Source organism: Tasmannia lanceolata, unplaced genomic scaffold (assembly GCF_043159265.1).
Source record: "Tasmannia lanceolata isolate RefF3 unplaced genomic scaffold, GAP_Taslan_0.1 ptg000007l, whole genome shotgun sequence".
NCBI classification, from domain to species: domain Eukaryota; kingdom Viridiplantae; phylum Streptophyta; class Magnoliopsida; order Canellales; family Winteraceae; genus Tasmannia; species Tasmannia lanceolata.
This window is the reverse complement of record NW_027518684.1, coordinates 10,236,656-10,249,082: the sequence shown is the minus strand read 5'-3', so window position 1 is coordinate 10,249,082 and position 12,427 is coordinate 10,236,656. Positions and strand designations below refer to the sequence as shown.

General features: G+C 38.7%; 2 protein-coding genes across 4 annotated transcripts; one reads left to right on the top strand and one right to left on the bottom strand.

Moving 5' to 3' along the window:
- The first annotated feature begins 1,159 nt into the window (after positions 1 to 1,159).
- On the top strand, positions 1,160 to 5,325 carry LOC143881827 (serine/threonine-protein kinase D6PK-like). Its single transcript, XM_077385121.1, has 3 exons — positions 1,160 to 1,353; positions 2,427 to 4,115; positions 4,230 to 5,325. Exons 2-3 carry the CDS (start codon positions 2,653 to 2,655, stop codon positions 5,080 to 5,082), a joined length of 2,316 nt encoding a protein of 771 aa, XP_077241236.1. The 5' UTR covers positions 1,160 to 1,353; positions 2,427 to 2,652; the 3' UTR covers positions 5,083 to 5,325.
- A 522-nt stretch (positions 5,326 to 5,847) lies between these two features.
- On the bottom strand, positions 5,848 to 10,990 carry LOC143881828 (neutral/alkaline invertase 3, chloroplastic-like). 3 transcript variants are annotated; one of them, XM_077385122.1, is made up of 7 exons: positions 10,839 to 10,990; positions 9,384 to 10,150; positions 8,184 to 8,349; positions 7,810 to 8,021; positions 7,177 to 7,670; positions 7,018 to 7,066; positions 5,848 to 6,411 (listed from the first exon to the last, which is right to left on the bottom strand). In XM_077385122.1, exons 2-7 carry the CDS (start codon positions 10,056 to 10,058, stop codon positions 6,094 to 6,096), a joined length of 1,914 nt encoding a protein of 637 aa, XP_077241237.1. In that variant the 5' UTR covers positions 10,059 to 10,150; positions 10,839 to 10,990; the 3' UTR covers positions 5,848 to 6,093. The 3 variants fall into 3 exon arrangements, with proteins under 3 accessions (XP_077241237.1, XP_077241238.1, XP_077241239.1); XM_077385123.1 differs by lacking the exon at positions 10,839 to 10,990 and adding an exon at positions 10,657 to 10,810; XM_077385124.1 differs by lacking the exon at positions 10,839 to 10,990 and having other exon boundaries at positions 6,262 to 6,404; positions 9,384 to 10,817.
- Positions 10,991 to 12,427: the final 1,437 nt, after the last annotated feature.

Sequence of the window (12,427 nt, the reverse complement as noted above, 5' to 3'; positions counted from 1 at the left end):
AATCATTTCCATAGTTTGATCCTAGCCCTCCGATCTATTGAAATGATGGAAACCTCTATAGATCGGAGGTCTAGGATCAAACCATAGAAATGATTTTTGGGAAAAATACTCTTAGACCCCCTGTGGTTTCAATTTGTGTAAGGTAGACCCCTCAGTTGACGGTTTGTCCACAGATTGAAGGGTTAGGATGATCCTAGACCTGGATTTTTTGTTACACCCTATCTATGTCAGGGCCCATCAAACGAACGCTTTGGATCATCCAAACAATGTGAGCCCACTACCAAAAACACAGTGGGCTCACATTGTTTGGATGATCCAAATTGTTCATTTGATGGGCCCTTACATAGATAAGGTGTGCCCAAAAAATCAGCTCCGTAGGATCATCCTAACCCTTCAATCTGTAGACGAACCATGAGGGGGTCTACCTTACACAAATTGAAGCCACAGGGGTCTACTGGTAACTTTTTAAACATTAGGGGTTAACTTGAATGTGTCAGAAACCACAGGGGTCTAAGTGTATTTTTCCCATGACTTTTTTTGCACAACCTATTTCTATTGTGGCCCATCAAATGGACGGTTTGGATCATCCTATGGTGTGAGCAGTACACTACTCTTTAAAAAATACTGCACCATACGGACTCACACCAAATAAAAAAGGGTGATGATATTTTCACCCCCTGCAGTACTTGCAGACACCCCTTATAACGTGATTTGACATAAAGTTGCCCACATTTCACGTCAAATCAGCTTATAAGGGGGGTGTGCACGTAATGCAGAGGGGGTGAAAATATCATCTCCCAATAAAAAAATCCTACATACCATACGATTTCCTGTACTTTTGCCTCTGCTCGTACGTACACTTTTGTGATGTGATTTCTCTTCAAAGCCAAGGAAAAACTGAAAAAGAAAACAATAGAAAAATAGAAATGGTAAATTCGCACCCCATGTAGGATTATCCGCTCCACTGAACGTTTAAAGTGGTGCGAACAATCCTAAATAGGGTGCAAATTTATTATATCGAAAGAAAAAAAGTGAAAAAATGGTTAGGTACAATCGTAATTATCTGGAAATCCATGGCCAGATCCGAAACCGACATCCAGTAGCGCCACGTCTCTAACGTGCACCATCGGTGCGTCTTCTAGGAATAGACTTCCCTTTTCCGCCATTATGTTTTTGGTTCTGAAATAAAAGCAAGAGGGTGCTCCTTCTCGTGATTTGCAATTTCGCTTTCTCGTGCCCTAATTTCTCTCTCCTTTATTGCCTTTTGTATTTCTACTCTATCGATTCTACTCATTTTGGATTCCCTTTCTGAAGAGCAGATTCTCAGATCGGATTCGGTGTCTTTCAATACAGGTAACTCTTTTTCAGGATTTATTTGGAATTTTTTTCTTTTGATTCTGTGCTGCTTATACTCTCACTTGATTTAGGTTGATTTTCTTTCTCTTTGAAGATTTTTTTTACTGGAAATTCTTTTTCATTTTTATTATATCAGGATTTAATTTGAATTTTTTCTTTTGAATTTGTACTGTAACTGCTTATACTCATGTGATGTAGCTTGCTTCTTTCTTTTTTTAATTGTCTTTGAAGTTTTTTTTTTTTTTTTTTTTTGAATGTTTCCTTTTCTGTTAATTTGTTCATTAGTTTCAGAAATTTTATTTTTTTCTCTAACTTCCCATCAAATTGGCTTGAGGATTTTGTAGTTTTGTGTAGTTGATCAGTCAGACTATGGAATTTGAGTTGAAATATTCTTATGAACCCTTTGAAATAAGTGGTTTGGGCTCTCCTTGATTCCAAGTTGAATTTTTAGTTTTGTTAAACCTTTGCTAGAACAAGCATCTACTGTTGTAACTAAATGCCAAGGTGTTTTTGCATTACTCTCACTTGATGTTTTGGATCAAATTACCTCTAGATTTTTTTTTTGAATGGCTACCACTAGAATTTGTTACTTTTTGCTCTGTTTGGTTGCCAGTAAAAATTTTGTCCTACGAAGTTTTTAGTAAATTTTTTGTCCCATCCCATGTTTGGCTGTCTTTTAGCACTAGAATATTTTTAATCCCACTCTTGTAATGATTGCTTCTGTGGTGACATTGACTCTTGTCCCCCGTTTTTCTTTCCTAAGGAATGATGTCGTCTCTCTTTCTCTCTCTTCTCCCTTCCCATATTTGGTAATGACACCCCTAAATTTTGGCGGGAATTTTAGGAATTGTAAGAAGAAAAAAAAAACCTAGCAAATCCCGTTGACTTCAAAGTTTAGATTAAAAACTCCCTAGGATAAAAAATTTACTGGCAACCAAACAGAGCTGCTGATTATTGTTTCTTTAAAGCCGGAGAGAGTGAGATGCTATCAGCATTTGGAATTCTGATACTTGTGCTTCTTGAAGCAATCACTTTTTCCATGTTTATCTGAACCTTGGTAGTTATGGCAGGATTTGGATATTGCAATTTGAAGAGTGTAGATATCCTTCAAATCCAGGAGTCAACATGCTTGAACAAAATTTTAAAGGACATCTTTGGTGTGTTTCAATTTGTGTGCACCGCTATCTCCTAATAGCTTCCTTGGAGATGGGATAGCTTAAACTGCAACCATATTCCCCTTTTGTTTTTTTGTTGGAATTAGATACAATTAGGCTGCAGACATTGTCAACCCTATGAATGGGTTCATTTTCTGGTACTTCCGAAATTGTTGAATCAAAGGGAGAACTGGGTTTGGTTCATCTGCTGCCAATGTCAGAACATCATTCCGTAGAAGAGGAACTTAATCATCTTATTGAGGCGATAGCTCTCGGAATTTCGTCCAGGCGTTTGGGTGCTTCACACCAATCAGGTGTGGGCACATTACATAAAAATGCCCAAAAACAACCAATTAGAGTCGGTATATCGCAAGCTTCGGGAATAGGAATTTCTGAATCTGTGACTTTGAAGCAGGCATTAAGAGGATTATGTATTTCTCAGGCATCAGAAATGGCTGCTACAAAGCGGTTATCAAAGCCAGTGGGCCTTTCGGGTGTCTCAGAAGCTGGAACCATTACAAGGTTGTATAGGACAGTAGTTGTGCAGGCCAATGAATCTGGTTTACCCCTCAATAAAGATAAGGGTAGTTTAGTAGAAATATCCCTTGTGCCAGATAAAAGCACCCCAATTTCATCTGAAGAGTCAAATGCAACCTTCCAAGTGTCCAAGTTGGAATCATTGAATAAAACCACTGTTTCCTCACCCCGTTGTGCTGCTGCAACCACATCAAATGCAATAAAAACCAAAAAATCTCCCCAAGTTGTGATTGCTTCTCCTTTATCAGATGTTATATGCAAAACAACAACTGCCAAGCCACGAATGAAAGCAAAGATGATTTCTGGTTCTGAAGTAAGCAATTCATATGCAAGTCCTCGTGTGATCAAGCCAGACTTCAGGAACAAGATCTTTGTTAAGAAGGGAAAGCTGGATTCAAACTCCAATGCTGGCAGTTCCAATACATGTGCCAAAGTTGATAGGGTTTCCATAGACCCTAGTACTGGTAAACTTGGTTGCCAGACTGATTGTAAAACAGATTTCAGTTCAAATATCTCTAAGGGAGATAGAACTGTTGGTGTGAAAATGAGCGAAAGCTCAAGATCAAGAGAAAAAGGAGAATGCTCCCAAAGCTCAAAAAGTAGCATGGGTGAATATAGCAGTGGCACTAGCATCAGTGAGGAAAGCAATCCAAGTGGTTCTAGTTGTAATGGCAATAGGCCACACATGTCGAAAGATGTGAGATGGGAAGCCATTCGCCACGTGAAGATGCACCATGGACGCTTAGGATTGAGACACTTCAAGCTTCTCAAAAGGCTCGGCTGTGGAGATATCGCGACTGTTTATCTTGCTGAGCTAACAGGAACGAGATGCCTATTTGCATTGAAAGTTATGGATAACGATTTTCTGGCAAGTAGAAAAAAGATGTTGAGGGCTGAAATGGAGAAAGAGATACTTCAAATGCTGGATCATCCTTTCCTACCAACGCTGTATACTCATTTCACGACGGATAAACTCTCTTGTTTAGTCATGGAGTATTGTCCCGGTGGGGATCTGCATGCTCTCCGACAGAGGCAGCCTAGCCAGAGTTTCTCCGAACAAGCAGCTCGGTATTTTTCTGGATCATCCTTTTATTAGTTTTATGCTCAAATCAATTCTCAATGAGTTGTTGCCCTATTACAGTTTGAAGCACTGGACTAATTTCATGCTGTATTTTTCTGCAGATTTTACGTTGCAGAAGTACTCCTTGCGTTAGAGTATCTACACATGTTGGGGGTGGTGTACCGAGATCTTAAACCAGAAAACATTCTAGTTCGGGAAGATGGTCACATCATGCTTTCTGACTTTGATCTTTCACTCAGATGTACAGTAAGCCCAACTCTTCTTAAATCTTCATCTCCATGCGAAGAACCTGCAAAAAGAGTATCGGGCCCTTGTGCTGAATCTACCTGCATTGACCCTCTCTGCCTCCAACCATCCTGGGTTCAAGTTTCGTGCTTCACACTGGGCCTTATATCCAAGACTAAAACTAAAACCCAGAAGCTGAAATGTGATCTGGCTAACCAAATCAGCCCATTGCCACAACTTGTGGTGGAACCCACCAATGCCCGATCGAACTCTTTTGTAGGGACCCACGAGTACTTGGCTCCAGAAATCATCAAAGGAGAAGGCCATGGGAGCGCTGTTGATTGGTGGATGTTTGGGATCTTTCTATATGAGCTTTTATTTGGTAAGACTCCTTTCAAGGGATTAGGGAATGAGGAGACCTTAGCCAATGTGGTGTCACAGAGTCTGAACTTCCCCGAAAGTCCGTGTGTCAGTTTTGCAGCGATGGACTTGATCGGAGGACTTCTGATCAAGGAGCCGGAGAACCGGTTGGCATCTGTTAGAGGGGCGGCCGAGATTAAGCAGCATCCATTTTTTGAAGGGTTGAATTGGGCACTGATTCGGTGTGCTGTGCCGCCTGAGATGCCAAAAGGTGATCCCAGGACTGTGCCAGTGGTGTTCCAGAATGAAGAGATTGAGACTCTGGATTTCAGGACCACCGAGGAGCATTTGGAGTTTGATCTGTACTAGCAACTCTGCTGTTTTTCTTGCCTGATCTCTTCTTGTAACTGATAGCTCTTAATGTAAAGGTGAGTAAAGGGTTTTTTTTATGTTGATAATATGAATAATGTGTGTATTTTTTTTTTTTAACAGTTTTCAAGAAAAAAAATAATATGAATATGTTATTCAGTTGAAAAACGGGAGCCTTTGTTTAACTGTTCTTCACAGTAAGTTTAAGGAGCAGTATGCTGTGTCAAACATGTTTTTTTTTCTTCCTTCTCGCTATTCAATTCCTTGCTAGGAAGTTTAGGCTTTGGGAAGCTACTTTTCTGTTAAATAAGTTTTAAGATTACAGAGTAGTGAAACTTGAGATGAATTGGGATCTTATACAGTGTCTACATCGTGCCTGATGGCAGAAACCTTTCTTAGCTCCTATTATTCATCGGATATGACAATGATTTCATGAACTTAGGAAAACCTCTGAAATATCTCTTCTTAGGAGTGACTCAAAATATTGTTTTTGGGAAAACTGTAGTTGACATCCGTTCTGGGCATTCATATGGTTTCTGACTCACAGATTCTTTAGGCAAAAAGGAGTAAAACTGCAGAAATCTACTGATAACAGGGGAAAATAGAGATCAATTTCCATAGAAATCTATTTACCCTCCTCTTGGCTCTTAATATAGTCTATTCCCTACCTTTTTTTTTCCAGCTCCTGCTTCTTGTCACTTTCAGGTTGTGTTTCTTTAAACCTTCTCGGCAGCCCTCTTCTTCCTCATCATGTCAGCACAACAGTTTGGAAAAATATAAATACATATTATACAGGATCGTGCCTCATGCACAATAAGGTCCAGCTAACACACCAACAGAAAATTTAACATCTATATACAAATAATACAACTTTGATTACCCAAGTAAGTGAAAGTGGCGAGAATTCAGAAGGACCGGAACCCTATTCCATTGAACTTTTAGGCTCACCTTGCCACGAGCGTGTGTGCACAATCTATTTAACACCAATTTAATTCTGGAATTTCCGATAATTCATACTATGTAGCTCACCTTTCGAATGCGTTTTCTCCTTGGATTTGAATCGATCGTGAAATAGAATGCATTGACGAGCTCTACGTCCTCTTCGTTCATGAGAATCTTAGCTGCATCCGGGTTGGCAAGGAGGAGCTTTGATAGGAGAAAGCCAGATATTGACCATGTCTGTAATAGGCGTGCTTCCTTGCCAATAAAATGTGCTCTTTTAGTGTCATAATATTCGGGCCACTTGTCTGGTGATAACCGCTTCTCTGCAACCTCAATGGCTTTTGCAGCTATGTCTGGTCTATTCATCTTTATGCATGCGACTGTGAGCTGTAACAAGACTCGTAAATACATTATAAAGATCAATCCATCTATAGTACCACGGAACAGAGTTTATAAGAACAAGATTGCAAAATTAAAGTTATGCGGCCTCTTTGAATACCTCTATAAATTTTGTTGAACCATTGTGCAATGGTGTGACAGTCTATTGGGTGATGGTGTTCTACTAATGGAAAATTCACTTGGGAGCTTAGGGAAATTCTATAAATATAAGTCTAATAGGTTATAACTGATCTATAAAGAGAAGTCTAATTTAACATTCATCTTTCAAAACAAAAAAAAAAGGTTATAACTGATCATAATTAGACCTCATGAGTCTAGGGTTCAGTTTATAGCTGCATCTAAGATTTTAGATTAGAACAATATAAGGTCCAGCCTAGTTCATATGAACGCCTAGTTGTTAAAAACTCTAGATTCCGATCATCCGACTTACGAAGCAGGATGAATTATTGCACAATTTTACTCTTTGGCCAACTTAAAGAGAACCTTTGTTGCGATTACAAATACCATTCCTCATAATATAATTAAGTTCACATGGATGTTACCAGATACATGGCAGCTAATTAAAATTCAAGGGAGAAGAAACTGGTGACTAACCTGCCAGAGCAAAGTAGGCCATGAGCCTCCATTGTGGTATGACCAAGGCCTGCATCATAAATTGTGATGAGAGAGAGAGAGAGAGAGAGAGAGAGAGAGAGAGATGATCTACATGCAAAGACATGAGATAATGATAATTATCAATTGTAGAGACTTAACGTGTTCTTTGGGTCACTCCCGGTGATAATTCGCCACTCCTGACCTTCGAGAGCGGGATAACATATCTTGAATGGCATATGTGCTACTAAATCGCTCCATTTGGCCTCGGTGAGATCCAGTATGGCATGTGATTGATCCCTCGTTGCAAGACTGCTAACTATAGACCACATGTTTCCAAGAGAGAAGAAACGGAAATCCATGTGAGCGGGCTGCAAATTTCCAATTAGATAGCCTCCTTTGTCAGGCATCCACTCTACGAGCCATTTAGGGATTTGATCCGGGCAGATGTTGAACTTGTTAACTGCATCATAAGAATATTCCTCTGTTTTGTATCGGTAGATCTCATTGAGTTTTCTCATATCAATCCAATAACATTCTCTAATGTGAAATGATAATGCAACCAGGCGATTGTTTAATGCCCTTATGAGGTCATCCGATCCATCCCCTGGAGTAAGCATCTCCCGAGAACAGAGTAGGGCTGAGTAAAATAGTGCCTGCATTATTGTTTACAAAAGAGAAGAAGATAAACTTCTACAATTGACACCGTTTTCAGTCTTAAAGAAAACCCATCTAATTGGAAGTGAAGTTGTATCCAAAGCTATGCAGATCACTTAATAAATTTAATTTACTTACCTGAATTTCCAGAGGGTGGCCATGAATGCCCATGCAACGATCTATCATGCATGAACCATCCGTCACCAATAATGTTGGGAACATGTCAAAACCATCAGCAAGACAGAGCTTTAAAATCATCTTAATTCCTGTTTGGACATCAACTCTCTGCTGAACTGAAAGATCTCCAGTGCATTTTCCATATGCTCTTAGCAGTATAATCCACCATAGTCCTTAAAAAGAAAGATGAAGACAGACACCAAAGTGGGAAAAACGTAAATGACATCTGAGCTACCTTCAACTTTTGTAGGAAAAAACTCTTAAGGGTAAATGAATGCCAGGATAAAAAAACATATTTATGGAAAAAAAGTGTTGGCATAATAACATTTAGTTACCAGAATCAACAGGAGCCACACGACCGATTGCTGCCCCTCCAAAGTCAGGATCTAACACATCTTCAGTTGCAGAATCATCACCATCAAGAGGAACAGTCCGCACCTTGAAGTTGGCAGGCATCAGCCCTTGGCCTGGGCTATGGCAATCCATTGTTTTCTCCCAGCTCTGTTCATAATGATCAAATAGTAGTTCACTAGAAAATTAACTTAGATTGAAAATGGCCACATGGCCACATAAGATTGAAAAAGGACACATGGCCACATAGCCAATCATTAAGAAATAATTTCTGAGCGTTGTGCATGCATCACGTCGTAATCTGTGTCGATTTTTGACTGACTAGTCATCATATAAGGACGTCAGATGTTCGTCAAGTGTTTAGTAGTGATGAAATGCTGGATGAAAAACTTAAGGATATCAAAATAGCATGCCTAAAGTGCTACAGGAAACATCAAATATAAGGTTGATAAGTTATCACATATGCTTCTGGTGAATGATGGATTCAGATTGTTTCAAACAACCAGGAAAGCTTCCAAATACAGTGAGTGTGTGCACATGCATACAGATTGTTTCGTTTCGATCGAGCAAGCGAAAACAGGGAATTGGTTAGATTGGGGTGTCCATATTGTTGTAACCAGGCTTGGAGCGAACACTCATTATGCAGCTTAATTGCAACGAGTTTCTACCACTCATCATATCCCGTTTACTGCTTGAAGGATCGTAGAAAACAGGAAAAAATTTCTATTTTGTAAAAACAATTCCATAGAAAATAAGTCTGCCAAGCGCTGGAAAATTCATTTCCCATAGAAAAATTTTAAAATAATATATATATATATATATATATATTGGCATCCAAACAGCCCCTAAAATTTAGACTTTGCTCAGGTCACAAATGCATGTGTTAAGTCAACTCAAGCAAGTGGCCAAGCTATCAACTCCACTTAGACTGTCATCTAGAAAAAAAATAACTTGTAAATCATGGAAAATACTACTTTATATAGGAAATCATATCCACACTCCCTTCTTTTAAGGTTTGTACACTTTACTAAGCAATTTTTTGATTCGCTGTTGTTAGCTTTTTTGAAGTTTTGACAAGCCTATAATAGCTGGACAGAAAAAGTGCAATATAAAAGAGTGGAGTGCGATTTCAAAACAAGTGCCTATATATAATATGTATATTAAGCATACAGAAACTATAGTACCTGTAACTGAAGTGTGTGAAGGATGAAGTTCCGAACGATATCATATTCCCCTTTCAAAAGAAAAGCAATCCCAGATGGTATGAAGTCGCGAATGAAGACTTGATCGTAGTTAAGAATGTTGCGACCTGATGGATCCCTGGCAGCAATTGTTCCAATAGGACTGCCACAATAGTAAACAATAGCTTCCTGTAGAAGATTCCATGCTTCATCTTCAATAGAGGTTCTACCATTCAAGTGTGAAACTTCTTTAGGTATAACATGATTGGTCATGAAACCTTCTTTTTCATGAATCGAGTGTGGGACCTCCTCCAAACCTAGAACCTTTTGGGCATTCACCTCACCATGGATTGAGCTTAATTTCTTGGACCCATCTTTAAGCCAAGCTCCATTTCCTTCCTCACCAATTGCCTCGTTGATACCGTCAACCCGTTGGCATTTACAATTCTGAATCTGAGACTGATAAATTGCAGCACTTCTATGATAAACTCCATATGCCCCCATGCAATCTAGGGGTGTCATTGAATAATTTAATGACAAAAACCCACTCTTATTCCTATAGTTTACATTGGATTTAAAAGGTAGTTTTGAGCTTGAACTACTCAAACATATATTGGGACAGAAATAGCTAGGTCCACTGCCTGACACAACTTGAAAACCTGCCTCTGAAATGCTCATTTTCGTATTTATATAAATGAGATCTCATTGATTGTGTTCAATTCAGTATCCTTCCAGATGGAGTGGATCACCTCAGTATTCAGCTCCAATAACTAAGAAGAAGACATGAAGTCAATTCAAGATAAGGAACAAAATGGGAACTACCAAAAGACATCATATCCTAGACCCTAAATTGATAATTTACAACCAAACCCCGTGCAAGATATGACATTAAGGCAGTACTATACCACTAAAAATCTATAGAGATCAGTCCTACTGTATTTGATTGTCTAATCTCATCTTCAAAATCCACTTCCCATAGAATGAATTTAACAGACAGATCCATGCAGGGCTAAAATTTATGGAATTGGCTTACCTTTTCATTTACAAAATACAATTTTCAACACAAAAATCAGTTTATATTAAGAGAAAATAACTGAAACATTCAAGGAATTACACAAAAACCTTACTGTTTCATCCAAAGAATCTAGGTCTTGCACAGTGATTTACAAAGAGAGCAGTAAAACCTACATAGAGGGGTAATTGCTACAAATAACTTTGATTCAATGACAGACTCAGACTAAGACTTGAACAGCACAGCCATGCTACTTACACTCACCATTTCATTAGCTTCTAAACTTCTTTTATATCAAATCAAAGAGCTAATTTAATAAAGATCTTCCGATCGAATAAGAGCCTCAGATAAACACAGGCATGAAAATTACAAAACTATGATTTCTAACAAGAAAACTCCAAAAACAAGGGCATGAAATTACAACAACAACAACAACAAAATCTCACCAGAAAATTTTGAAAATTCGTGATTTAGGTTTTCTATTTCTACGGAAAAAGCAGTATCATCATCAACATAAGGAAGAAAAATGAAACGGATCGACGGACTGAAACTTATGCACACTCCCTTATTTTAATAATAACACTCTTCTATTTTTCATGTTTCGTCGTTGTCTTTTTCTTCAGCCACACCACACCGCCCTAGAAAGTAGGAACTCGAAATGACAGCGGGGTCCCACGTTTTAAAGTGATTCATGAGTGGGTCCTTTCACCTTTGATTGATCCGAACCGTCCACTTGATAAGCTTTGCTTTAGATGGCCAAAAAATCAGACCAATTTCGAGTAATGCTAGGGAAACCGAGAGTGCCACCGAAAAGGGGACCCAACAAATTGATTATTGCCACATAGTCACAAGTGACGCAAGCAGTCCCTTAAATTTTGGAAAATCAACAGAAACGGAAATTTATTTGTACACATGGCGCATTCTCACTGTAGGTCCCGTGGTCGGTGGTACTCTGCATATCGTTTTCCTAATTAAATCTGAGCTCTTAGGGGCAGTTTGAATAAGCAGATTTTAGAATCCAGGTTTTAGTTTGAAAACAGGTAAAAAAGGAAATCCAAGATTCTAAAATCCGCGTATCCAAATGAGGTTTCCCATGGTTGAGGTGTATCCATGAATCATTGCTCAGGGTTGCCAAACATCCACTTACATGTTTGGCTCAGGTTGCCAAACATGCACAAACATGCACTTACATGGACCAGCCATCGTTTTTGACTCATTTTTTTACTTCTCGTCCTTCTTTCCGTCAGCAAGAGAGTAGCAGATCCTCCTATATTTCCAGGTTTTAGAAATCTCTAGATGCAAGAGAGATATTTAAAACCTGAATTTCTCACTTAAAATCCTAGAAACGATGTCAGGACAGCATACAACAGCTTGATCATGAACCCTCTTGTACACTGTTTTCAAACTAAAAACCCAGATTCTAAAATCCGCGTATCCATACGGCCCCAAGTTTTTTAAAGGCAAATAAAAACACTAAAGGGGGGTGAATTTATCCTCAAAGAGTGAACCATTCTCACAGAAACCGTTACGGAGGGATTTTTTATCATTTTGGGGAGGGGGGGGGGTATCATTCCCCTAAAAATATAGGAAAACATTTCTAAAACGGGGTTCCCGTTTAGAAAATAAAGAAGTTGGTGAACTTGACCTGATTTACTCAATTTCAAATTGATTTTTGGATTTCGTGGGGATTCGTGCCCCCTTCTTTGTCTTATTGCGTATTTTTCCCAAACGGGATTCCCCTCTCGCTAGCAACCCTCAAAATATATAAATATCCTTCTTAATGAAAAAAAATACTAACTCCACTTCTTTTTAGGTAAAATTTGTTTTAAGTTCATTTTTATAACATAAAACAAATTTTACGCCCATTTTTACGTCGAAAGAAACGGAGCCAATTAAGTAAAAGGGTAAAACAACCACAACAAAATAAATTACACCCTAATAAACATTACTTTCTTAAATTAAACTGTCGTTAGCCACAGTGACTTCACCATTAGTACTAAATAAGCTTTGGCTGCAACTGATACTTTCTACAACT